Source organism: Nyctereutes procyonoides, unplaced genomic scaffold (genome assembly GCF_905146905.1).
Source record: "Nyctereutes procyonoides isolate TBG_1078 unplaced genomic scaffold, NYPRO_anot_genome, whole genome shotgun sequence".
In the NCBI taxonomy this organism is placed as follows: Eukaryota; Metazoa; Chordata; class Mammalia; order Carnivora; family Canidae; genus Nyctereutes; species Nyctereutes procyonoides.
Genome location: NW_026575049.1, coordinates 65,567,516 through 65,594,823, shown reverse-complemented (window position 1 = coordinate 65,594,823; position 27,308 = coordinate 65,567,516). Strand labels below are relative to the sequence as shown.

Sequence of the window (27,308 nt, the reverse complement as noted above, 5' to 3'; positions counted from 1 at the left end):
TAGTGACAATCCATGCAGTATCTATGGATTCACTTAAACTTAGTCCTTCCTCACTCCCCATTTCAGATGATAGAAATGCACTAGGTGGGAAAAAATTGTCCGTGTTAATTAAGCCTTCCTATTCTCTTAGGAATTTGCGGATTCCCTGGGAATTCCATTTTTGGAAACCAGTGCTAAGAACGCAACGAATGTAGAACAGTCTTTCATGACGATGGCAGCTGAGATTAAAAAGCGAATGGGTCCTGGAGCAACAGCTGGTGGTGCAGAGAAGTCCAATGTGAAAATTCAGAGCACTCCGGTCAAGCAGTCAGGTGGAGGTTGCTGCTAAAATTTGCCTCCGTCTTTCTCTCACAGCAAAGAATTTGCAATCTGAACCCAAGTGAAAAAACAAAATTGCCTGAATTGTACTGTATGTAGCTGCACTACAACAGATTCTTACCGTCTCCACAAAGGTCAGAGATTGTAAATGGTCAATACTGACTTTTTTTTTATTCCCTTGACTCAAGACAGCTAACTTCATTTTCAGAACTGTTTTAAACCTTTGTGTGCTGGTTTATAAAATAATGTGTGTAATCCTTGTTGCTTTCCTGATACCAGACTGTTTCCCGTGGTTGGTTAGAATATATTTTGTTTTGATGTTTATATTGGCATGTTTAGATGTCAGGTTTAGTCTTCTGAAGATGAAGTTCAGCCATTTTGTATCAAACAGCACAACCAGTGTCTGTCACTTTCCATGCATAAAGTTTAGTGAGATGTTATATGTAAGATCTGATTTGCTAGTTCTTCCTTGTAGAGTTATAAACGGAAAGATTACACTATCTGATTAATAGTTTCTTCATACTCTGCATATAATTTGTGGCTGCAGAATATTGTAATTTGTTGCACACTATGTAACAAAACAACTGAAGATATGTTTAATAAATATTGTACTTATTGGAAGTAATATCAAACTGTATGGTGATAAGTATTGTTTTAATTCTTACGGTTAAAGGGAAATAGAGCCTTGCATTATACTCAAAACAGCCATTTTGTGTGTGCAACCAGGGCACTCGTAGACCTATCTTAGAGCAGCATCCAATATGCTTTCCAGATAATATACCCAGTAAATGACCGAGGGAGGCTTCTGTGCTGTGTAGGGATTTAACCAAGCCTTAGCGGTTCAGGGAGACTAAGTTGTATGGAAAACAAGTTTAGAATGTATGCTATCTCGTCTGTTATCTCTGCTCCTTCTCGGAAACCATCCGAAATGGCTTCATCGATCAACATTTCGTTAATTCTTCTGTGGTAGAGGGGAGGTGGAAAGCAGCACACCTTTCCTAACTGGCCAGTGTTCAGACGAATGTGTGTGCTGATATTGTTTCTTCCATGCTCTGAGTCACGTGTCAACTATTTGATTCCTCCACAACTGTATAATTTAGGTTGGAGGAGAGTTAAAGCATTAAAGTAGAAAACAGGAAATTTACTATTGATTGCCCTAATTTTAGGAACTATATCCCTAAAAATTAACTGAAAATACAAATGCTAGGTGGGAATGATAAATGAGAAAAATGTATTTATTTCAGTGGAATTTTGCACATGTGAAAATTTTGTTAAATAGGACCTTAAAGATCCTAAGGTTTGCTTTTATGGTGGGAAACAAAAGTCTCGCTAACGATGACATTTTGAGGTGATAGATGTCAGAGATTGTTTCCTTGGGGTTGAAATAGCAGCCAAAACAGTTTCTCTACTTAGGCGCTTGGGATGTGGCTGTTGGCAACACATTTTATGGTGGGATCTTTAATCCAGTGATAAAATTTAAACTAAAAACAAGCCGAAAATGATAGGTTTCTTTATTTTCACTAAACAGGCAATTGAAATACATGGTACAAAAATAAGTGGTAAGATTATTGTAAAATGAAATGGACAGAATAAATATTCAATTTAATTTTCCATCTATGAGAATTTCACAATAAAATCATAGTTTACTTTGTATTATAGATGTGCTTGTTGGATCTATTCATCCTCGCATAAGGCAACTGAAAAAAAAATCCCTCAAGTTACCAATAGTTATTTGGGTGAAGATTTTTTTTTTTAATGCTTTGAAGTTTTGGTTTTTCCCTTAATGATGCAGTATAGAGGGGGAAAGGACTCAGAAACTATCTTCTAAAGTAGACGAATGCTACAAATGTTAGCATGATGCTGTGCACTTCAGTTTCATACAGCAAGTTGTTCAAACTGGCAGCTTATTGGTGAGTTAACAAGAAACATTACATGAATTTAAGATATAAGCATATTTACATACTTATGTAGTCTTGAAAAATCTAGTGTTCTTTCCCCCATGGCAGTCAAGACTGGGGCTTACCACAAGATGTTTCAGCATGCTTCACTATTTGCTTTTATGCATATGACAATAAATGCAGTTCAAAAACAAATATATTCCCATTTCTACTCCCATTTTCAAGTACAAACACCTCAAGGTACTATGGGCTTTAACAAGTCGCTCATTTAATAAGGGGAATTCCCACTTGTCATTTTAATGTCAGTGGTTGCCATGAATTAGCTTACCTAAGTGGGGTGTTCTAAGCCCGAGTGGTTGTGGTCTCTGGGAAACTCTTGTAGAATGATAGCCATTCTGGCCTGAGCAGGAACTTCCTGTTCTTCTACCTTGGACTGAAGTCTCTAGCACACATGTTGCCACTGCAGCGTAGTTTACATCATCCATTCTTGATGTTCCCGTTTAAGCTCCTAAATAGTTCTATATTGCCAGCGTTGCCTATTCGTGGAGTTGCAGCACGAACCCAGGTCTTATTTGGTGCTACCCCTTCCCTGTGGACTTGAATCTGTTTACTGACAGGGACTGTTAGAGACGTTACTACAGGTAAACTCGGGCTCTTAAAACTACTGTTCTGTCAGTGTGAGCCACTGCCGTCTGCCCCAACCCAGCCGTGTCCGCTCATGGACGTGCCGCTGGCAGCGTCTTCCTAGGCTGAAACCACTCCAGCTGGAGTTTGAGGGACAGCCTTAAACTTCCTACGGCCCCGCTGCACGTAGACTTAACGCTGTGCTGAGAACCCTTCCGTGGCACAGCTGGGTGCAGAGTACCTTCAGAGTCACACCTTATTTCAAAGGAGATGAACAAAAATATTCTAGGTCATCTCTGAATAAAGTAATACTTTCTTGGGAATCAGGGTACTCTGAAGTGAAATACTGTCCTGTCTGCTGAAGCTGGTAGCTGTTAGGTTGGATGGGAACAGGATGGCGTGGTCAGCATTCACTTGCTGTAACATTGGCCAACTTTGTTTCCCTAGAGTTATCTTCGAGGTTTTTTTTTTTTTTTTTTTGGTTATTGTTTCTTTGTGAACTACCAGAAACATGTCTATCAGATACCAGCAAATTCATGAGTTTAAAGCCTCAGGGCTATCCTGTAACACGGAGTAGAAAGGCATGTACTGATTTATAGCCACGTCCAAGAGAAGTGAAAAAGATCAATTTAAGAGACCATTAGACATACCTGCCTTTTTAAAGCATTTGTAGATTTTTAAGAATGTTTTACCAATATAATTATTCACTCTGGAGGTGTTTTGTTTTGTCCTGTCTTTTTAAATCTCACTGTGGAACCAAAATTAACATGGAGCTAGCAGAGTCATGATACAGTTTAATTCTGATCGTGCCCTTGCTCATTGGTAAATCCTACCATAGCAGCAGGCACTTGAAATATAGTGCATTTTATATAGTTTACTTCTGTAGTGAGTCTTTAAATAGTATTAGAATTTAACAGCTGCTTTCCCAGTGGCAATAAGGTCAGATTTTAAACCAGAAAAGTCACAGTAATAGGACTTTAGGTTCATATGGAGGTTAGATGACATAGTGTTATGATTATGTGGCCCCAGAACTAAAGTCCTAAACGTCTTTTAAAGAAGGTAAGTTGCATTATTGAATATTTTGTTCTGAGGGAAGGTCAAAGGTCTCATTATTATATGAGAATAATCGTTCTAATGTCACCGTTAGGTTCAAGATGACTTGTTCACTTTTCATTATAAACGAGATCTTCCTTTAAGAACTCTCCTCAAGTGAAAATCTGGAAGCAGTTTGAAAAAAAAGATCTTTAAGTGCTTATCTCACATATATTTCAGTGTGAAGAATCCTTTCCTGACATCTTCACCCACTGTAATACTAGAAATACATGGGGGGAAAATGTGCTTTCCTCCTTCCATCTTCATTCATGGCACAAGAGAAATTTTTTAAAGGTTTTTTTTTTTTTTTTGCAGACTCCGCAGCAACAGCTGATTGTTCTGCGTTAGGAAGCTACAGAACTAATGCTTTAAATGATTGATCCACGGATTTTTTTCCCATCAAGGTACAGGTCACTCTCAAGCAAGGAAGAATTTCCCCTTTTTCTTTCACTTCCGGCAGCCTTAGTTTCCGTAGTTAACCAGGCTGTGTGGTCCTATCGGTGCCCTTCTCTTCCCTGATCTTGAGCCACTCTTCCAAGGGAGAGTAGGAATGGAGCGATGTGTCCTCTGGGAGGTACCCCGGAGGTGTGGGGGATCAGGCCACGGTCCTGCAGAAGCTCAGAGGCAGTTCCCTAAGTCTTGGACACATTTCCGTTTACAGTATTAGGCAGGCAGATGGTGCCCCACTAAGCCCTGAAGAAACCGTAAAAGGTGTCTTAACAGTCCAGAATAAATTTGTTCAGAACTTTCTATTAATTTGGAGATTTAAAGTCTCCTCTAAAATCTTCAAGAGGGATTTATAAACCTAAGCTTAATTTTATAAAAAAGACCCAAGTGCCTGGCCAGTAACTCATTTTTCCCAGCCTCTTGGGTCTTCCGGTATGCCTGAGAATACCAAGTATCTGGTGCCTTCTATCACGTGAACCTTCTTCAAATGACCTCAGCATGTGGACTATTTCAGGAGCCCTGTTCTTTTTAATTGGATAGAGGGGAATGAAAGATCTGTAAGCCTTATTAGCCTCATTTTATCAAAAACTGCAAAACTACATGCTTTTGTAGAGAAGCACCAAAAGGAAACCTCAGTTTGGAAGGATTCATCTTAAATAGTAACTCAATAGCCCTTACTTCAGGGAGAGAAAGGCATTTTTAAAGCTAGTACATTAGAGTTCAGGTTCCCCTTGACTTCAATGTTAAATGGTTCTTACAAGGGCTTCTTGGAAGTTTCCCACCAGCCAGGTTTTAGTCGACAGATTGATTACATCTCTGCTTGAGAAGATGCCTGAAAGAGAAGGGGACACACTTTTTACAGGTGGGATGCTGCAGAGGAAGAAGTGACAACAGCAATCACTTGTATTCATTTTAGACCTGAAATGACCATTGCTCAAATCTCGGAGGCAAGTACAGGGATTCCCTCCTCTTGACATACCTTGATTTTATCCTTCATCCCCTCTTGGCTACAGTGAATTGTCACCTAGGAAGTCTGTGAATTAAGCGCCGCATTCTGGTTGTGGGAGAGGAAGTTTCAGAGAAGGTATGGTCCAGTTGTGGGAACGCGCGGAAAGTGGCGCAGTGGCGGTCCCACACTGGGCACCAAACCCCTCTGCTCTTAGCTCCTCTTCCTGATTTTCCCAAAGATCAAAAGGAGGTTGTACTGTTAGGTCTCTAGGGCATGTGGCCCTCCGTCTCCCCCCAGCCCTGTCTGCCAGGCAGTGTGCCGAGACCACTGCTGGGAGAGGGACGGGCACCTGGTGCTGGGGCTGCTGGAGACGGGGCACCGCAAGAGCCTACAGAGCACGCGGCCTGATGGGCCGTACTGGAGGCCGACGACAGCTGACTGGCTTTGGGACAGAGCTTTGCCCCCGTTGTCTGTAAGGGATGGGGGTGAAGGGATGGCCACAGAAGTGTGAGCGTGGGGCACCCTGGTCCCAGGCAGGCCGCAGGCAGGGGTGAAGTCAAGTCCTGGGAAGCACTGCCCAACCTAACTCCAGTGATAAGGGCCTTCTAGCTTCTCTTTTGTTTCGACAGCCCTTGGTTCAGCAAGCGTCTAGGAACTAGCCAGCTCTCGGAGCAGGAGCTGCCTGCCCTACGCCAGCACCGGGGCCCTGGCCAGAACTCGGGGTGCCTACTCACCAGGCTCAGCCCTCTCACATCTGGGCTCCCACGCGCTGCTGGCGAGTCGTCAGGCATGAGGGTGCAGCCAGCCAGCACGTCCAGAGAGGCTAGGATGGCATCATACAGGCGGTCTGCGTGGCCCTCCAGCTCACTGGGCTGCTTCGAGATTCTCCCGAGGACATCCTTCAGCACTGACAAGTGAGGTGCAGAGCAGTTAGGCCAAAAACCAAAACCAAAATACAACGTGTAAGTAATTGTCTTTTCTAAAGAATCCCCGAGGGGTGTAGCATTTTACACAAAATAGGAACGTGGCGATAGTTTCAGGATGTTCAGGCTCTTTAACAGTGACTCCAGGGACTGCTGTTTCCGAGGATCTGTTCCTTCCTGATTAGGGCCAAGAGAAGAATTTTAGGAGCTCCTCTTTGGATTTACCTGATTCACACAAAGGCACACAAGGGTGACTCTCTGGTGACAGGTATGCTCTGGCTTTGGGAGTCCCGCTGCAGGGCACGCCCAGATCCCGAGGAGCAGGCTCCCCAGAATGGCAGGCCAAGGCCAAGATGGGGACGCTGGCTCTGGCTGTCAGGGGCTAACAGCTCCCAAGGGGGGGGGGGCATCTGGGGTTCGGCCTGCATACGGGTCACCTGGGAATGATCTGGGGATGCCTGTGAACCCTTCTCTGGGTCCTCAATGAGCAGAATTCAAAAGAAAATCCTCTGAAAGCAGGCGGATGAGCTTAGGGAGGTGCAGATTTCCCCCCCACACTCCCCCCCGACGGGCCAAGTGCTCCCCCGAGGAAGGGATGGGCCACGTTTGGAGTGCACCACACACATCAGGCTTGTTCTTTCGGAAACCTTATTTCCTTTGTTAAATACAAAGGCTGCCTTGGCTTCCTGAGCCTTTATCAGCCGTGTTCTCTCGCTCTCCAGCTTCCTGCTGCGGCCGCAACATCTGCCAGCAGCGGAAGGGAAAGGGGAAGCCGCCCCTCTGCAGCGGATGCGGGCGGCAGGTGGGAGGGTGGGACCGGGCCGGGAGGGGACCTCAGCGCTCGGGGAGCCACTGTCGTGGGCCCCGCTGCCAGGCTGTGCCCTGCCCTCCTGTGTGTTTGTCAGTGGGATTCGGGGGAACCTTTCTTTTCTTTCTGAACTTTTACTGTACTATGTTAGAATATTCGGTTGGGGCCAAGTAAACAGAAAGCTGGGCCGGAGAATGAAATCTTTCACATTCAGACTTCCTTCCATGGTGTAGCTGACTCCATACACACAGGAGCCTGGTTCGGTTTCACGCCCACAGGTTCCAGTGGAGTGGGTCCCAGAGGACTGGGCACGTGTGCGCCGAAGCAGTGAAAAGGCCAGTTCTGTCCATGGGGAGGCCTCCGGCAGAGGCTGAGAGACATTTTTTGGGGTAATGAATGTGCTGCTTGTCCCTACGGTTCTGCTTGTGGCTGACGAGGAAAGCCGGCTGCAAAGCTGCGTAGGGGTGTGTGTGCCCTGGAGAGCGCCGAACACTCATGCCTCTAGCTGGGGAAGCCCTGTGACGGTCACGGGGAACACCCATCTTCACGTGACACTCAAGTTCACGGTCAGTCCAGCAGGGGATTCGGGGGGCAAGGGGCCCATCTCCGAAAATCACAGGAACCTCATATGTCTCACATTATGAGACCAGGGCAAAGGGGGACGTTCTTACTCCAGATTAAGCACTGAGAAGTATTACTGGGGTTGGTTTTTAAACGAAGGTTCAAGAGCCTCCTAAGAGGCCCACTGTTACAAGTGGCCCCAGGGCAGTTTCCTGGCCTGGAGCTCCTTCCCTTCCAGTTCAGGCCCCGCACCTGCAGCAGGGGAGGCAGCAGCGAGGCTGCAGTGTAGAGGGCTGGGGTCCAAGGCCAGTTCACAGCTCTGAGGTGGGGGTGATAACATCATCTCACAGGGCTCTGATTAAACAGGAGGAGACCTGATGTTAACCGTGTCAGCACGGTGTCTGGTGCACGGCGTTCAGTGTAACGCTCATGGTGTTACAAGTAGCAGAGGAGCCTGACATACTGAATTTCTGGCCCAATAAAACCGAAAAAATCCTAGTGCAAGAACTGAAACAAAGGCCTCCTGCAGGCAAGGGATTGCCAAGGGTTCCCAAAATCCACCCTGGGTAATCGCTGCCCTGCCACAGCCCTTTGGAGGCTCCCTGTCCCTCTGCCTGTCCCCAGTTCTCAACCCACTTTTCTCCCTAGGGGCTATGTGGCAAGTCTGGAGGTATTCTGGGTTGTCACAACTGGTGAGGAGGTGGGGGTGACTGGTACCTAACGGGTGAAGGCCAGGGATGTTGTTAAACATCCTGCAGCGTGAAGCACAGCCCTCCTCACAACCATCGTGCGGCCCAGAAAGAGGACACTGCCGGTGTGAGAAACTCTAGCAGCTCCCTAACACGCTCCCCCGCTTCTGGTGGGGACAGGCTACCTCAGTGCCTCTCCAGCAGGAGGGTCCCGCCCAGCTTTGCTCCTGTGGGTTCTTTTCAGCACGAGCCCAGCTCACTCCAGAACTGAGGCCTCACACAGATGGGATGTCACAGCTCTTGCATGCTTAGACTCACAGGAAATCAGGGGCCGCTCCGGGACCGCCAGTTCTTGCTCTAACCGAGCTCATCCTCCACTGCCTGTGTGCCCCCAGCAAGGGCAGGGCCACCTGCAACTTGCATCCTGTGGGCTTGGTGTGCTCCTAGTCTGTGATTTTACATTTTCCTAAACTGGGAGCCTGCAAAACGAACTCAAGCCCATCCTCTCATCGGTGCGCGGCTTCTTTGAGTCTGTGCCCTTAGAACCGAGCGCTCTCCAACACCGAACCACAGATGACGAGAGAGGGGTCCGGCCTGTGCTGGGGAAGGAAGCCCCCGAGGGCCCCCTGGATGAAAACCAGCATTCCCACGCAGGTCCCTACCAGGGAAAAGAGGGCGGTCCTTGCACACCGGCTCGCCACATGGCTGGGGGACAGGGATGCCGTGAGGCCTGGCAGGCAGTGGGGACCTACGGCAGTAGTGCAGACGGAGGCGCTCCTGCACTACTGGATCCTTACCAGGACCCCGGGACCCCTGGACCTGCTGCTGGGAGGGAGGGAGGGAGGGAGCTCTGGCTCAAGTCTCACCTGGGGTGTTCTCCAACAGGCACTGAAGAAGAATCTCCCCTTTCTGCACAACGCTCTCCGTCAGGGACTGGTGTTCATCTAGATCTTTCTTAAATTGCTTAAAGCATGTGAGAAGAGAGAAAAGAAAGAAAAACCTTTGTTACTATTGTTTTGTAAAACTTACTCAAAATGATCCTTCGTAGGGGTAGCTTGACTCCCCTCTCACCTGGAAGACAAACCCGCCCAACCTTCAGAATTCCCGAAGTAAACAGGACATTAGTCTAACTTCACCTTGAGTACAAAGTAAATCCAGACTCAGTCCTTTTTTTTCTGTTTACAGTTGGACAAAACAAAGAGTTTCCTTTTCCCTAGCAGAGCCTGGTTGGTGAACAGCTTGGGGGTCAGGGTTTCTTTGTCATTTCTCTCAGGGTTTTCTTTAAGCTCACAAGGCTAAGGGATTCCCCAAACACGGGGCCTTCTATGCCAATGGGCCTGGTAAGAGCCGCCAGAGGTGCCTTCACCCACCACCCTCCGTGTTCGCTCCTGCAGACCTGGGGCCTCGGGAGGGAGCAGGGAAGCTGCGAGTCTCCCAAGTATCCGGTTTGTTTCCCCCTTGTGGGTAACTGGGAACCGAGCCCTGTCATCCTCTCTGATGTCCCTTTAGACACTAAGATGTGTAAAGTCAAGTCCACAATGAGTTTTAGGCACAGAACCTGGTGGTTCACATTCTGGAGTCAGAATTTTACTCTTGGATTATACTCTCTTCTTGTCTTTAGTTTTCCTTTGCTCTAATACCTGTACTTACTATTTTATTCTTTGGTATCTTCTGTAGTTTATATGCTGCCATAAGCCCACTGTGTTAAGCCAAAGCATAGGAGACCGTCACGATCAACAATATGTGTGCACACACCTGCTTGCCTGAGGTATCTGAGCAGGGGTCAAGGGGCCCCCACATACGCAGAGACGTGCACCATTCCGTGTGGGGAAGGGGCTGACTGTGGTTCCACCACGAGACATGGCTGTGCGGGTAACACGGGGGCTAGTGTTCACTGACTTGTGAGGGTAACTCCCAGCTCACCAAGCAAGGAAGCTGCTCTGGCTAACCTTCCAGTTGAGGCCGAGGAGAGAGTGTGGGGATAAAAGGGAGGGAGAGACTTCTATTTGGCAGCTGCTGTGACAGGGATGGGCCTGAGGCACTGTGGAGAGAGCACCCAGTAGTCAGAGGGCAACTTCCAGGCATTTCCTCTCTCCAGGTGGTACTGCCCAGGGCCCAAGGGGCGAGTCTTGCTCAGCCCAGCACACGCACTGGGGAGCTGCCACAGAAGGCCCCGTCAAGCCCAACTCCCTTCTCCTTCCTCAAGCATGCTCCGGGCCAGGAACCCAGGGCAGCCTCTCTGCACATGGCAGGAAACGGCACTCCCACTGAGGTGGGACAGCTGACCCATCAGGCGAGGAGCTGGCTCTAAGTTGGAAAACAAAGGACCTCTCTCCTGCCAGGGTGTGGTGGGAGCTGGGGGGCTGCTGCTCCAGCATAGGCACATGGAAATCATATCCTCCTCCCAAGGCACCTGATTAGGGTGTAGACATTCAAAGAACTGCCTTAGAAGATCCCTTCTAGACTAGCATCAGCCTCAGACCACATACACTGCCTCTGCTCCTTCAGAAAAGGCTAGAAATGCTTGGCCAACCAGACACGCTAGAGGCCTGAGGGTAGTTCAGTCGAGGTTATGGTTAGACTTAGGGAAACAATAATTTATCAGCCAACTCACAACACTTCTGGGAATGAAGGGGGATCTATTGATCACTATTTCTGAGCAGCAGGCACAAACTATCACTCCAAATACACCTGATCTGAAGTCAAATTAACCAGAACCCACAATTAAAGAAATTTAAAAATAAAACTTTAATGAAAGAGGCAAAAAAAAAAGAAAACCCAACAAAAACAAAACCTCCCCAACCCCAAACAAACACACTTGAGAAGCAAATTCTAGTCAGTGCTGGCCAACAGAACGTTCTGTGGTGATGGAAGTGTCCCATGGGCACCGTTCACTATGGTGGCAAACGAGATGCCAGGACACCTGGAATGGAGCCAGCGCAACTGGAAAATATGAATCTTTGACTGACTTTAAATAGTCGTATGTGACTAGTGACTCGTAACGAGCCAGTTCTACACTTAACCCCGGGGACACTGCATACACTGCAAACATCACCCGTAAGCATACTTGACTGAGGATAGATCTACTTTCTCCAAACTCTGCTTGGTCTGGGAAATAACTCCCACATTTTACAGTTTCTCACCATTAGAAACTTGAGGAAGGCATCTGATTAGATTTCAGGGCAAGCAGTCACTGCGCCATAACATACCGAGAATCAGTTATTTGAGCTTTTACACCGTAATCAAGTACTTAGCACTGGCAGGTGCACGGCCAGAAGCCAGGGCCGCGAATTACCCGGTAAAGCTGCAGAGAAGACTTGAGACCTGTAAGACTGGACTTGGGTGGGATCAGGTGGTCAGTAACGTCCGCCACGTTACGCAGCCAGCGGATCAGCTCCTCCAGCTGACAGCAGAAGGTCTGTGCAGACAAAGCAGAGAACGCGCGGTGTTACTGACCAAACTGCTGCTGGCGTTTCCAAGGCCAGGGGTTCCGGGAGACAGACTGCGCCCCCTTCCCCAAGTACCTCTCCCTGTCCCTGGCCTGTCCCCGCTCCACGACCCCTTCAGTCTCCCTCAGCCTCTGTGCACCGACAACGACAGGCTGAGAAAAGCCCAGGACACATGCGCCTACCCCGGAACCCAACTCGGGTGAGCACCACCGCTAACTTTCTAACTGTCCCAGAGGGAAAACATAAAATAAATGACTAGAATGGTGACTAACTTGAACCTATGGCAGGAAACAAGTGAATTAAAGCCACGTATCCCAGCTTTGCACTTGCCTTGCAGTATTTCAGTCGTTATCCCCAAAGAGGCCCACGCTAACATCCGTCCTCCTGCTCCACACGACACAAAGATCACAGGCCCTTGGAGGCCGGGAGACGTCTGCACGGTGGGCTCATGGGTCTCCCGCACCCGGCCTGCTGCCATGGGTGTGCAGGGCCCGAGTGCCTCCCCGTGTGCAGAGACCCACGCTCCCGAGCAGCCTGTGTCAGGGACGATGCAAAGCCCTCGATGTGAAATACTTCACATAACCCACACCACATCCCAAAGAGGGAGGCTCCACATTTTACCGGTGAGCAAACTCAAAAGACTGAGCCGAAATTCCAAATATGGCAGAGCCACGATTTGAATTCAGATCCGCCTGATGTGGCTGACGCCACTGCACGGAGCATTCATTCCCCTCCAGACAGGCATGCATCTACAGGTGTGGTGGCCAGGACACTGGGCGCCCCCGACTCCTGCTCCGTGCTCCACCATTTGGTCAGCCGGAGCTCCCAGCACGCCTACGGGCCGGAGCACCACCTCCCTCTGCCCAGCATTCCCTACAGGCTCATGAGCACGGACGTTCTTCGTGCAACACACCTCCTACCCCTCAGGGTCAAGAGCCCTAGGAAGCAGCGCAGTGGCGGTTAGGCTCCGGCTGCAGCCTGAGGTGGGCAGTCAGCTAACCCCTTGCTGCCTGGCCTCCGTATCTTAAGGGAGAGTGGTGAAAAGCAAGGGGAGGGCACGGCACAGTGCGGGGCGCAGAGCTGTTGCTCAGTGTTACGAGAGGAGACGCACGTGGAGGCAAAGGCCCCAAGCCCAGTTTACCTTCACACACTGCACGAGCGATTCTCTTCCCTGCTCTCCCCTCCCGGGAGGCTGCCCCGCGGTGTCTGGGTCCCACACGGCTGGCAAGGAGGAGCGCGCTCTCAGCGGCCCGCAGGAGCCCCCCAGGGCCCGGCTGCCCCCCAGACCGCTTTCACTGGCCAAGCCCCTTGCGCAGACGAAGGAGTGCAGCAAACGGTGGTCGGGGCCCCCGGGTGCTCTACGGGCAGCCCTGGGCGGAAGCCGGCTGCGACCCGCGTCCGACGGGAGGGAGACCGGCCCATCACTGTCCGACGCATCCAGGGAGGTGCGCCCTTCAGCAGCCCCGGTGGGCAGGGTCACCGACAGGGGGACAGAGCCTCGATGGGAGACTAAACTAGAAACCTGCGTCAGCCGAGTGGGCAGGGCAAGATACTCATCATCGCTTTCTAGCTCCTCTTCTGATTTCCATCCGGACTCCACGTGGGCAGGCGGCCAGACCCTGGGGCCGGCCCCCTTCTCTCTCTCCGTCCAGGGCAAGGGCCAGCCTCTGTCCCACGTCCTCAGCTCACGCTGCCTGCCCACAGGGAGCCAGTCCTTCACAGCCCTCAGGGCTCGCTCTCCGCTCTCCCAAGGAGCATCCCTACTGCCCGGGGCTCTGGGGGTGGACGCGAGCAGGTTACAAGAGGCCGACCCCACGTGGCTCTGTTTCTGCGGTGTTCCAGAGGGCCGTGGCGTGAGGCTCGGCTCTCTGAGCCTAGAGAAGGGCAGAGTGGAGGCCTCTGCGGACGGGCAATTCTGGGAGCCATTAGTGGGTGACTTCAGGGTACTTGCCGGGGAGACAGAAAAACTATCGAGGTCTACACCTGAGTCCTGCAGGAGAGGGTCGGCCAGTGTGTGGCTGTCCAGGTGCTTTGGGAGTTGAGGCCCGGGCCTGAGTGGGTAAGTGTAGTCCAGCAGATCTTCATACTCTTTATTTGGGTTCCAGAGCGGGGAGTGGCGGTCGGGGGAAGGAGGCAGGGAGTCTGGCAGCACACAGGCCCAGTACTCAGCCTGGAAGGAGAGGCGCCTCCTGCCCAGTCCAGGAGCATCCACCCCAGACGACGCAGGCTGTGGTGGCCACTGGAGCCGCGGCCCTGGCCCCGCCACAGAGGAGGCCGAGTGGCGGCCGACCAGCTCCAGGGAGGATGAGACCTTGGCAGCGGAGCAACATGGAGGTCCGGCCTCTTCCCGGTGACCCTGGAGACTGCTGCCCGGGGAGGAGGCTCGGCTCCCCAGCGGCCTCCACCGTGGCGGGCAAGGGACACCCGGGCTGTGGGGCTGCTGGCTGAGGTCCGGCGCCCGTGGCCACTCCACAGGGGACGGCTCATCCTCGCTGTGGGCATCGTATCTTGAGCGAAGGCCTGCAGCTCTGGCGACGCTCGGAGTCTGAGGTAGCTCCTCTGAGGCAGAAAGCCTCGTCTCCTCCACCTGCAACGATGAGACAGAAGAAAAAGCTCTGATGTTAAAACAGCAAACCAAGCTTCCCTCCTAGAGGACAACTCTGGATTCTCCTTGGGGCCCGGGTGATAGTCAGGAGAGCCCCGGCGACGAGAGTCGACCATCCGGTGCGGGAACCAGACAGCGTGCAGCCGGGCGGCCAGCACGAAGCGCAGCGCGCTCCCGGGGGCAGACCGTGTCCCCACACCGCTCCCATCTCCCCGCAGGTGGGCAGTGGGCACACCACCCACCCTCAGAGAAGCCAACCCTGCCCTGGGATGCAGCCACACCTGGCAGCCAGGTGACCCCGAGGCCCCACCCACTTGGCTCACACCTGTTAGCAATGAACAAAGTGAGCCCCTCAACTCAGCCTCTTTATTCTGAGTTTTCATTCTGCTCCATGAAGAACCTGCCCCCTGGGAGGCAGGACAACAGTGGTTAAGGCTGTATGCTTTGGAACCAGACAGACTTGATGCCAACCCAACTGCTACCTTCCAGATGGACAACTCTGGGCCTCACTTCCCTCACCTGTAAAATGGGAATGGTAACGGTACCACTTCCTCAGGACATGAGGATCAAAGCAACTCGCGTGTGAAAAGCCCAGGGTAGGAGCTCAACCAACACCAGGTACCACAATTAACAAGCCCATTCAACAGCCTATTTCTAGGTTTGCTTACTTGCTCCCTGCCTCGCTAAACCTCGGACTCACAGGTGCCCAGGCTCCTGAGCACCCCTGACTCCCAGGCAGACGGGCCCAGCCGCGTTCTCTCCCAGTCATGCTCACAGGAGAGAACGGCAGGGGAGGAGCATGCTGCAGCCAAGGCCCCAGTGACGGCGAAGACATCAAAGCCATGCCCATGGCAGGCCAAGCAGAACACAACAGGATGTCAGAGCTGGCAGGGACAGATCATCCAGGTCACCTTCCCAATTATACAGACGGCCTGAAAGATCTGGTGATATGCCTGGGGTCACAGAGTGAAGCAGGACTTGTTGGGCCATGGGACTTGACCAGGCAAAGTTTCCAGGCAGTCAGGGAGGCCCAAGAAATTCTTCTTCCCCAGGGACAGTGCCCCCCAGCATGGGGGCTCCACGGCTCTGCCAGGTGCCCTGGGTCCCAAGGGATATAGGCTAAGAGCTCAAAGGAACCCCCTGGCCTGGACCCTCAGGGGCCCCTTGAAGAGCTCAGATCACCAAGTCAGAAACAGGACACGGCTCCCCTATCACAGCTCCCCTGGCCCGGCCCCCTGGGCAACAGGTCGTGGCCACAGCATCCCCAGTCTTCAGAAGGTCACCAGTCATGCTCTTGAGGAACAGGAGATGCTGTGGACAGAGTCCCCTCGCTGGCCCCAAGGCCCAACTCCCCAGGTGAGCCTGTAAAACAGAAATCATCACACCCAGACTCCCCCGATGGCCCAGCTTGTACAGGAACTGGGAAAGCAGGTAAGACAGCAAGAAAATGTGAGTACACACTCCCAAATGCAAATACACACTGTAGTTAAAGCTACAGTCCCATTTACCTTGTTACCTACCTGGCTTCCCACAGAGTGCAAAAGGTCTCTAGTGCCAGCGCCAGCCGGAGGAAGCAGGCAACCAAGAGCAAGCTTAGATCTACCAGCTACTGGCTCCCTGCTGGTGCTGCTGGCCTGTGGCTGGTAGGCTCCGGAGGGGCTGGAGCCAGCTCCATCACCGCAGGCAGGGGCACACAGTCCCTCCACTCCCCACACAGGGGAGGCAGCCCCGCCCGCAGCTTCCAGGCATGGTGGCTGCTCCTGCTCCCCGCTCACAAGGCCCGAGGTGTCCACCTCCTGCTCCCTGCAGCTCCACTGCCCATAGGACGGGGTCTTTGTGTCTGCGGACGCCTCCACCTCTGCCTTTTCTTCTCCCAAAGCCATGGAGATGTCCCTAAGTCAGGGTTCCCCTGAAGCCTTCAGCTCTCTATAAAATGGGAAAGGAAAAGAAAAAGTTATAACCTCTGCATCTGTGTCCAAGAAACCTTGCTTTTTCATGATTAAGACAGACATTTGCACAGTGAAGGAAACCAGCAAAGAAAAGAAAAAGTAACCTACTGAATGGGAGAAGATACTGCAAATCATGCATCCAACAAGGGTTTAATATCCAAATATATAAAGAACTCATGCAACTCAACGCCAAAAACATAATCTCATTTTTTTAAAAATGGGCAGACGACCTGAACAGACATCAGGTGGGCCAACAGACACATGAAAAGATGCTCAACATCACTCATCACCAGGGAATGCAAAATCAAAACCACAATGAGATATCCTCTCACAGCTGTCAAAAGGGCTAAAATCAAGAAGACAGAAAATAAGTGTTGGTCACAAGGTAAAGAAAAGGGAACCCCTTGTGCAGTGTTTGTAAGTTACTATAACTGGTACAGCCACTGTGGGACACAGTATGGAGGGTCCTCAAAAAACTACAACGAGGGCACCTGGGTGGCTCCGTTGGTTAAGGGTCCGCTTGCGGCTCAGGTCATGATCCCAGGGTCAGGGGATGGAGTCCCACATGGGGCTCCCTGCTCAGTGGGGGGCCGGCTTCTCCTTCTGCCCCTCCCCCCTGCTTGTGATCTCTCATTCTCTTTCAATAAATAAAATCTTAAACGAAAAGAAGAATATGGAAACAAGGAATGAAATCATGCCACTCATGACAACATGGCTGGACCTAGAGGGCATTATGCTAAGAAAATCAGAGAAAGACAAATACCACATGTTTTCATTTATTTTTTTTTAATTTTTATTTATTTATGATAGTCACACACAGAGAGAGAGAGAGAGAGAGGCAGAGACACAGGCAGAGGGAGAAGCAGGCTCCATGCACCAGGAGCCCGACGTGGGATTCGATCCCGGGTCTCCAGGATCGCGCCCTGGGCCAAAGGCAGGTGCTAAATCACTGCGCCACCCAGAGATCCCCCTTTTTTTTTTTTAATTTTTATCATGTTTTCATTTATATGTGGAGTTTAAAAATCAAAACAAAGACCAACAAAAAGAAACAGACTTATAGAGAACAAAGGAGTGGTTGCCAGAGGGGAGGGAGGTGGGGGGATGAGAGGTGAAGGGGAGTAAGAGATACAAACTTACTGAGGAAGTCATGGGGATGTGCCAGCCAGGTAAGCAAGCCCAGCATGGGGAATAAATACCATCTATAATACTGTGATGGCACCGCATGGGGACAACTGGTGACTCCACTTACCCACCTGTCATGGTGAGCACTGTGGGATGTATACGATTGTTGAACCACTATGTTGTACGTATGAAACTAATATGTCAACTATATTTAAAAAAAAAAAAAAGGGACAACCTCTTTTTTTTGTTTGTTTTGTTTTGGTCAAAGAAAGAAAGAACAAATGGTGTCTGCTTCCTCCGAGAACACAGGTCCAGCTCTTCCTTGGCTCCAGAGCCCTCTGAAGAGGACACAGTGGCAGACCCTTTTGTCCTCTGCTTCCACAGGGCCAGGACCGGCCGCGGTGCCCAGGCAGCGAGTGCAGGTCCGAGTCAAGGCCAGGCTTCCAGCCGCACTGGGGCTCAAAAGCACCGCAGAAGGGTCCCCGCACAGCTTCTGTGCAGTGCTCTCACGGCAGGCAGCTTCCGTGCAGCTTCCGGCGGTGACGGCGCTGCTCTAGGGGGCAGCTCAGGCCTTGGCTGAGCCCACGGGGTCCCACGGTGCCCCCTGTGTGCGGGGGGGGGGGGCGGCAGCAGGGTCCTCCCAAGCACGGAAACCCCGCCACAGCTGTAGGCAGGGGCTGCTTCCCATTGTGAGGACGGCCAGGGAGCAGAGAGGGCGCGGTGGCCACTCTCCCCCAGCAGCCGGGTTACAAGCACCCGCACGTGAAGCTGTGCAAATGCAGGTGGGCAATGGCGGCACGGGCTGCGCGGCAGGTGTGCAAGGTGTGCACGTGACAGGAAGATGGGCCGCGGACCGGGTGGGCGGGCAGGGGAGAAGCAGGGCAAGCCCCGGGGGGGGGGGGGGGAGAAGGGACGTGAGGGAGCGGGCCCCGAAAATACAACCATTCCTTTAAGAGCCTCAGGAATAGCAGGGACCCCACTCCCTCAGCCTAAGGGTCCAGGGGACAACTGGACAACTGCTGCTGGGCACCCTGTGGGGTGGGGCTGGGCTGGAAAGTGGGCTGGAGGGGAACGAGGCCACCTGCAACGCACCGGGCCGACCTCCAAGCCAGAACTTGGACAAAAATACCCTCGCTTCCTCCGAAGCCAGGAGCTAATGTGACAGCAGGAGGTGCTGGGAGCAAAGGGGAAGCAGCTCACCCCACTTGACCCTGGGAAGCAACTGGGTGGGCACCACCACCCTGAAGGCAGCCACACCACAAAAGAGTCCCCTCTGTCCGCCTGGGCACACGAGGCTCTGGGCCCGTTCCGAGGCCACCCCAGAGAAGGGCACATGCACTTCACACGTACTCACGTCTCACAACCACTGCCGGGGGCAGAAGAACAATTTTTTTGCACAGTAATAGGTGGGTGAAATAGGAAATGCGCTGCAGATCTAAGTCTCCAAGTCCTCACTCAAACAAGTACACACGCAGATGTGGTAATAACACCGACATTACATTACGACAGTGCCTGGTGCCCAGGGTACACAGAGCATCAGCGGGTGCCATCAGTGTCATGGGGGACACAGAATCAGTGTGACGAGTCACCTTACAAACAACAAAGGAACCCAACAGGGGGAGCAAAAGCAGCCAGCATTTCACAGGACAAAGAATATTTACTATTAGAGACTCCCATAAAAACAGGCAAACGGTCCCATCATTCTGTGTGTGTCTCTCACCTCTTGATGCACAACCAAACACAAAGTCTCTTGCATCCTTCTCCCTCTTTACATAAAAGCAGCACACTGTACAGGACATCTTGCTCAGAATGTTTTCTTTCTTCTTCTTTTTTTAAAGTATCTTGGAGACCTTTCCCCAGCAATACACAAAAAGAGAGCTTCCCTTCCTTCACACCCCTGCCCAGCTCTGTATTCCGCCCTCTGGTTTATTTCACTGGTCCCTTAGGGGTGGATCCTGGGGTTATTTCCAATCTTTCCTTACAAGCCATGCAGCAAGGAACAACAAAGCACCTAGCGGAACCACCAAGTGCACACAGCCCTTGTGTGCATGCTGGCACGTGCACAGCACCAACATCCACAAGTGCAACTGCTGAGGTGAAGGCCTGCACATACTCTGGCATATATTGTCAGGTGGTTCTCTAAGGGGTGGCACTGATTTACAACCTCCCCCCCGCCCCTGCCAGCCGTATGCGACCCACCGGAGGCAGGTCCCCCATCTCCCTTCACAGAGGGACAAACCAAGGCTGAGAGAGATGCAAATTCAGGACTGTAGGACTCCTGAACCCAAGCTATTTATGAACCACCAAGGGAAGTTACAAAGCAGATGAGCACATGGAGGAGAGGGAAGAGGTGACAGGACAGAGAAATGAGCCACCAAGTCCTGCTGAGACAGGTTTTCACGGAGCCCCAGCCTCACCTTGTGGCTGCTTAGAAAGCTACACGTGAAGATCATCGCTGAGTCCATCAGCTGGAAAAGTATAACCTGCAGCCCCCAATTTCTACTTCTTGCTCCATTCCTAGAAATTCTTTCAGTGGCCAGCATCAGGCTGATGGGTGGCTAATTCTCCTTTTGCCTGCTTTCCTGTTCCACTAAGGAGTGTGGTCTTGTGACTGGGGCAGGAGTAAGACGATGCTATGGCAAGAAAAGGGTACAAACAAATGATCTGTCTTTATTTTAATGATGTAGTTTTTATGTCTTGTCTGGACTCATTCCTTAGGAAAGAAGGTATCCATTTATCCTGGGGGTGAGGAGTGGTGAGCTAGAATTATAAGCTATTCAGGAGACACCTCCAGGTAATTTTCAAGTGTGCAGACAAACCTGAACTAGGTTAACACTGTCACCAGAGGCCCTTCTGCAACCAGGTAAGATGGTCTGAAATAATGATTTTCATGGAAACGGTGCCTCGGAAAAGGCAGGTTTATTTTCTCAGTATGGATAAACAGTCTCTGCGTAATCTTACTTATTAATCTGCCTGGCAAATCGTGCCCCTTCCAACCACACAAATTATGAGAAGACAGATACATGGGAAAGAAAAGAATTAAAAGCGGTCCCCGAGAGCTAATTCACGGCGTATATAAGACGCTATGCAATACAAACAGAGAAATCAACTGGGATAGAAATAATCAGGGAAAACTCCTTGTAGTAATGACTGTTGAAGGCAAAGGCATTTTTAAAACATCACCATGAAGTGGCCTAGCAAATGCACAAATTTCAGACTTCAGGGTTCCATCCTGCCTGCACGGGCCGGATGGGCATCTCCATGAAGGCCCAGCCCTCATTTCCATAGGTTTATATTTTACACAGCATTCCTTCTACCCTCCTGGGGTGAGGGTAGATGTGGGGATTCTGCGTGGACGCTTCTGAGGAGCAGCAGCTTACTCCTTTCCAAATGGACTGCTCTGGATGATGACAGGACTTGTGGTACAGGACCAGCACTGTCCCCCGAGGCAATGGCTTCACAGAGCCTGTAACTTTACGTAGGGCCTTCCTGCCCGGAAATCGTGTATTTTCCAGCGCTCCTATAGACCAGTGCCTCCGGGAGGGGCCGAGGCCTCAGCCGGCCTCCTCCCTAACAGGGAGCACCACACGGCTGGAATGAGTCTCAGAGCACAGACAACGAACGGCGAACCCGCTATCTGGGAAAGGTCTACACACACCACAACTGGCCAAACCAAGAGACAGGCCGCATAAGCTTCAGGATATTCTAGTGACCACCCGCACTTTGCTATTAAAATTCTCCACGAGTCCCCGGCAGAGGCCACATGACCACCAGACATATATAATTAGGAGTGACGTAGGCCTGGCACGCACTTGCCCTGCAGTAAAAATATGCTCACACGTCACGTATGTGGCAACGCCAACTCTGTAAGCCTGGACACCTGACCCTTCTTGGGATCTGCGGCACCACCCTCGTGCAGTCCTGTCACAGCTGCCAGGGCTTCCTCCCACCCGCTCCTATCCAGGAGGGGAAGGAGGACCACGAATTAGGAGAGAGGACACTCGTCTCTCTCTCTTAACTAAACCATTCTGATAAAGGAATGATCAACCAGGGAGCAAGCCTCTTTTGATCAGAAAAAGGACCATCTCTCCCCGCCCCCTCCCCGTAAAGGACTATCTCCAGGATACCTTAAATCACGACCTCCCTTTGAAATAATCTGATCTACAACCACTTTGCCAGGGAAGCTGTGTTCAGGCAAGGCCCATCTCTGTACCCGGTGCACACAGCCAGCCACCTGCACTGGCTACACAGGCGGTGTATCACTTGAGAGAGCAAGTCCCACCAGTTCAGGGGCCAAAGGCCTCAAACTCCTGCGTTTTCACAGGGGGCCACTGGCATAAGTGCTGAACGCTGTGCACACACAGTGGCAGAGGCTGGCCACAGAACCAGACAAAGAGGCTCTTAGTACAACAGCTCTTTCTCTAAAAACAGGAAACTGCCCACAAGGAAAGGGGAGGAAGCAGGGTAGGACTCAGCATTGTCACGTTGCTGGCAAGTTTCTGGGGGAACTAGATTTATGGGAAAGAAGCTTAAAGGCAGAAGCCCATGATGTGGGGAGGCAGCATGAGAGGGGGTACATACATATGTGGGGGAGGCCAACAAAAGGGGCAGTCACAAGTGGCCAGGGCCTGCCTCAGAGCAGGGCGGGTGCCAGGAATGTCGTGGCTAGAGGCTAGAGGTCTGAGACCGGCTGACAGCCAAGAGCAATCATTCCACCTGCTGCCTCCCTGGCTGTTCAGCAGACTTCAGCCCCCAGGTCCGACAGTCTTCCACACCAGCCCCGTCTTGTGTCCACCTCCTCTGAAGGTCAAAGCAAAGTAAAAAGAAGAGGCTCAGAGCTATGGAGGGCAGACAGGTTTCCCGGGGCGGGGGGGGGGGGGGTAATGGGCCACTGCCATCCCCAGAGTGCTCAGGCACCAGCAGCGTCTTTTGCTCTCAGGGCACCAGCAGCGTCTTTGCTGCTTCCTGTGTTTTGCTTACAGTCAGAGGGAATCCTCCAGTGCCCAAGAAGGAGCCCCTGGCTCCCTCTAAATCAATATGGTGGGAAAGCTATAGCCAGACTGTTCCTCTTACTTCCTCCTTCACTCACTCACGGGCTGGCGAGTGACTGGAACCACCAGACAGCCTTTCGGCAAGGCCAGCCGGCTAACTTATCCGCAGGTCTTCAGAAGGCCTTTCAACAGACGTAACTCCCACATCTACAAGGGGCTTGGTTGAGCTTCCAGAACCCCTGTCCATTCAACTGCAAGCTCTCTGGCCTCCTTAGCAGATGGTCCCCATCCAACTATGAGGACGCTGAGGACTCAACAGGTTAATAACTATACCCTCTGTTCCCACCAAAGACGAAGGCAGAGAAACAGCTTTCCTGTAACAAACATCTCTCCTACCATCTTTGCAAGCTGGCTCTGAACCACGCTGCAGTTCTACAAGCCACTACTTGTACCGTACTGTGTATTTTCTGTGAGGCAGTCAAGTTACATGTATGAAGACTGATAAAAAATCTTACTGACAGGAATGTTGCTCACTGTACCAAAGGATGCTCTTTTTGGAGAATGCACTGGAGAATTCTCTTGTCTTGGTAACAAAAACAAGTATTTCACTGAATAGCCCGTTTATTTTTACTATCAGGCCACACAGGTATTGGCAAAACTGAGAAAATTTTCCTCTTTGCTTTGACTACTAGGAAGCTCAGCACCAAATCTGCAATCCTACCCAAGCAAAAAAAAGCTTAGGACAGAAAGGCACTCACCTTGTATACTAATCTTATCCTTGATTTCCTCTTTTCTTTCAACCTATCTGCCTCAATTCTATTTAAAATCTTGGGAAGATTTTTACTTGGGAAGTAGCTTGGAATGATTTTTCATATCACTTTTTGGAACAAAATATAAGAATTATTTAAAAACAGAACAACATGGGACACCCGGGTGGCCCAGTGGTTGAGCGTCTCTCTTTGCCTCAGGGCGTGATCCTGGAGTCCTGGGATGGAATCCCACATCAAGCTCCCTGCATGAAGCCCGCTTCTCCCTCTGCCTGTGTCTCTGCCCCTCTCTCTCTGTGTGTGTGTCTCCATGAATAAATAGGGTCTTTGAAAAAAAAAATAGAAAAAAAAGATCATAATCTAAGACTTTATCCCCAAACCATAAGAAAACAAAACCTGTTTTTAGCAATATTTCTAAAAACGAAGTGCAGTACTAATGTTAGTACTTTCCTATTCAAAATGTGGTCTGCAGACCAGCAGCATCAGCATCTCAGAGCCTGTTGGGAATGTAGATTCTCAGTCCCCACCAGAGTCTTGGAATCATAATTTGCATTTGAACAGGATCTCCAAGTGATTGGTAATGTTTCAGAATTATCAGGTTAGTCAGTAAGCCTGTTTCAGCACGTTGGAAAGAACTACTACAATGGCTTTACAACCATTCACTGAGTTTTCTTTTTAAAGATTTTTATTTAATTATTCATGACAGACAGAGAGAGAGAGAGAGGCAGAGACACAGGCAGAGGGAGAAGCAGGCTCCATGCAGGGAGCCTGACATGGGACTCGACCCCGGGTCTCCAGGATTGTACCCCGGGGCCAAAGGCAGGGCCAAACCGCTGGGCCATTGGGCTGCCCTAAGATTTTTATCTTAAAAAAGTAATCCCTACAGCCAAAATGGGGCTCCAACTTACAAGATCAAGAGTTGCATGCTCTGCAGAGTGAGCCAGTGAGGCACTCCGCTGAGGGACTATCCTACGCCAGGGCACACTTGAGAAGGAAATTTATGGTCCTTGTCATTGAAGTCTTTGCAACAGGACATGAGAAAAAGATCACACCTTATAACAGGTTTTTAATAGCTAATTATAGTATGTCACATCTGGAAAGGAGTCCCCAGAAAGAACCATATTCCCTAGAAAGGATTCAAGATTCATTATGGCTACATTAAAAACAGAGTCAGAGCCCAGGATTCTCCTGTGATAGTTACAAGTGAAAAGGAGAAGGTATTTGTTTTGGAGACTCCAAACAATTTAAGAAAAACTGACATGTCAAGGGGATGGACAGCTGGAAGGAAATGTACAACCTAGCCTGCTTCCTGCCTGCAGAAAGTGAGGCAATGTCCCCATGGGTTCTGTTCTATCTGCCACCTCTAGGTCTGGCCAACAGGTCTAAAGCCAACAAGACGACGTCTTCCACTTTTCACAATGTTTGTGAATAACTTCAAAGACAGGAGATGGTTTCTTCATGAGAACAGAATTACATTATAAGGAGAAAAGCCACTCTGAGTCCATCTCCACGAGCTCTGCCTCTCTGAGCCAATCACCCTAAAAATTTTTGTTTTACTCCTCTGCTCTTCTAGGACCATTCTGAATATCAAGACCACATTAAGAGTATGTCAACTACTACTGTAATATGGTGGTGAGACTCTAAATGAATAACAGATAATCTATGGAATACTTTTACTGTGGGGGGGACGGATGGAATTATGAAAGGTTTAAGGACTTAAGATCAAGCAACAGAAAAGGACTAAAAGGCAGAGACCCAGAAGGGTCAAATACCATACAGACACTTAATATTAGTAAACTGATTCAAGTATCTATTTATTTTTATCCTAACAAACACTAACAGCACCTGAACATTTTCTTTGAGCTGTGAACTATGCTAAGCACTATTTATCAGTATCTTATTTAATCCTCAGAACCCATGGAGTAAGTCCTACTAAAACTCCCATTTTACAGATAAGGACATCGAGGCACAGAGAAGTTAAATGACCTATCCAGAGTTAGTAAAATGGCAGATAAAACCTGATTCAACTGAAGAGAGCCGAAAGGCAACTGCTTCCCTAACCTGTAAAGATAATTGGTCCTGGGCAGCCTGGGTAGCTCAGCAGTTTAGCGCCGCCTTCACCCCAGGTGTGATCCTGGAGACCCAGGATCCAGTCCCACTTTGGTCTCCCTGTGTGGAGCCTGCTTCTCCCTCTGCCTGTGTCTCTGCCTGCCTCTCTCTCTCTGTCTAATGAATAAATAACTAAAATCTTAAAAAAAAAAAAATTGGTCCTGGGGATCCCTGGGTGGCTCAGCAGTTTAGTACCTGCCTTTGGCCCCAGGTGTGATGCTGGAAACCCGGGATCGAATCCTGGTTCAGGTCCCCGGCATGGAGCCTGCTTCTCCCTCAGCCTGTGTCTCTGCCTCCCCCTACCCCGTGTGTCTATCATGAATAAATAAATGAAATCTTAAAAAAATAAATAAATAAATGGTCCAACAAATTAAAGGAATGAAAATTTTTGTTTTGTCAACTTTTGGCTACACCTCTGGGTTTTTTTTTTGTTTGTTGTTGTTGTTTTCTTTTGTCTTCAATCACCCAGGCACCGTGCTAGGAGCTGGAGAAACCACAATACAATGTGATGTGTAAAAAAAACAAACAAAAAAAAACAAAACAAAAAAACGCAGCAGAAGGCAGCCTGAAGGAAGAAGTGACTAATTAGCTGTGGGATGGGGAGGAGCTTTTAAAAGTTCTACGGAAGAGGTGAAAACGGAGTTCTTTGCTCTTTTCAGTATCAAGTGGCCTAGAATTGATCCAGGTGAAGGAGAAAACGAGGATGTGAAGTGGTGACCTCAACTTTTTTTTAACCAAACCCGAGGCAGACAGACCTAGCGCATTTCATCCTGCATCCTAACAACATCCTTCCCGCCCCGGGGAACTTATGAATACCACCCCTCTCTGTGCAGGCCCCACTCCCCCCACCCCTCCCCGAGCTCCCCGTGAGGTCCAACGTGCTGGGGGGCGGGGGTGGGGCTGGCAAGGTTTCCGCTCACTTGTCTGAGCAATAAACAACACACCCAACCCAACCCAATAATCATAAAGGACCTGAGCATGTGCATGCGCCCCTAGGCTGCTGAGGACAGTTCTGGTGATGCCCGTTGGAAAGGGTGGCGAAAACGGAGTTCTTTGCTCTTTCAGTACCAAGTGGCCTAGAATCGATCCAGGTGAAGGAGAAAACGAGGATGGGAAGTGGTGACCTCAACTTTTTTTTTTTTTTTTTTTAACCAAACCCGAGGCAGACTGACCTAGGGCATTTCGTCCTGCATCCTAACACCATCCTTCCTACCCCAGAGCTGGGAGCTGTTGCAGGTACTTAGGTACTTAGGAACAGCACCCGACCTGTGCAGGCCCCACCCCCACCCCCCACCCCCACCCCTCCCCGAGCTCCCCGTGCGGTCCAACGTGCTCGGGGGGGCCCTGGCAAGGTTTCCGCTCACTTGTCTGCCCAACAACACACCCAACCCAATAATCATAAAGGGCCTGAGCATGTGCGTGAGGACAATTCTGGTGAGGACCGTTGGAAAGGGTGACCCTTAAAAAAAAAAGAAAAGAAAAGAAAAAAAGAAGAAGCACGACGTGTTCTGCTGTCTGTCGTCGGCAGCTGCCGCGCTCGGGGCACCGGGAAGCATCCGTCGTCTCGTCGTTGCTCCCGCGGGAACGACCCCGAGCCGCTGAGAGACGACCTCCGCGCGAGCCGCCGCCCGGCCCCGGGCCCCGGGCCCCGGGTCCCGCCGGGCGCGCAGGGCTCACGGGGCTCACGGGGCGCGCGGCCCCCGCCGTCCCGCCCGCAAGGCTGAGGCGGCGGCACGAGGCGCCGGGTCCCCACAGGCCCTTCCCGGCGGCGGACGCGGCGGACGCGGCGGACGCGGGGCCCGGTGCGGCCTCACAGCCCCTGAGGCGCGGCGGGGCCGCGGGGGCCGGGCCGCGCGGGGGGAGGCGGCGGAGCCCCGGCCCCGGCCCCGCGCGCGGGCAGCCACCTACCTCGCCTCGAGCGCTTCGGGGCCCGCGGCGGGCCTGCGGCGACAGCGGGCGGACGCGGCGGCCCCGACGCGGGGTCCCAGGCGGAGACCGCGGCGTCCG

The 27,308-nt window shown here is 51.0% G+C and overlaps 2 protein-coding genes across 4 annotated transcripts in view; one reads left to right on the top strand and one right to left on the bottom strand.

The window, feature by feature from the left end:
• The window catches only part of RAB1A (RAB1A, member RAS oncogene family), a 27,688-nt gene extending 25,712 nt beyond the window's left edge, over nt 1–1,976 (top strand). Inside the window, exon 6 of the mRNA XM_055327937.1 lies at nt 131–1,976. Within this exon, the coding sequence (XP_055183912.1) occupies nt 131–328 (198 nt within the window). The 3' untranslated portion in view covers nt 329–1,976. The remainder of the gene's footprint in view (nt 1–130) is intronic.
• Nucleotides 1,814–27,308, bottom strand: CEP68 (centrosomal protein 68). Of its 3 annotated transcripts, none has more exons than XR_008664799.1 (8): nt 27,210–27,308; nt 15,884–16,289; nt 12,900–14,345; nt 11,605–11,727; nt 9,176–9,272; nt 6,063–6,235; nt 5,138–5,211; nt 1,814–4,625 (listed from the first exon to the last, which is right to left on the bottom strand). XR_008664799.1 is itself a non-coding variant. In XM_055327936.1 (8 exons), the coding sequence occupies exons 3-8, from the start codon at nt 16,244–16,246 to the stop codon at nt 5,188–5,190; spliced, it is 2,226 nt and encodes a 741-aa protein (XP_055183911.1). In that variant the 5' UTR covers nt 16,247–16,289; nt 19,852–20,067; nt 27,210–27,308; the 3' UTR covers nt 1,814–5,187. The 3 variants fall into 3 exon arrangements, 2 of the variants coding, with proteins under 2 accessions (XP_055183911.1, XP_055183910.1); XM_055327936.1 differs by adding an exon at nt 19,852–20,067 and having other exon boundaries at nt 1,814–5,211; XM_055327935.1 differs by having other exon boundaries at nt 1,814–5,211.

Coding starts and splice junctions, on each gene's coding strand:
- CEP68 (XM_055327936.1), bottom strand. CDS start 16,246: ATGGCTTTGGGAGAAGAAAAGGCAGAGGTGGAGGCGTCCGCAGACACA. Junction 9,273..11,604: donor CTTCTCTGCAGCTTTACCGG/GTAATTCGCGGC, acceptor ACATGCTTTAAG/CAATTTAAGAAAGATCTAGA. Junction 6,236..9,175: donor CCTGTTGGAGAACACCCCAG/GTGAGACTTGAG, acceptor CTCACTTGTCAG/TGCTGAAGGATGTCCTCGGG.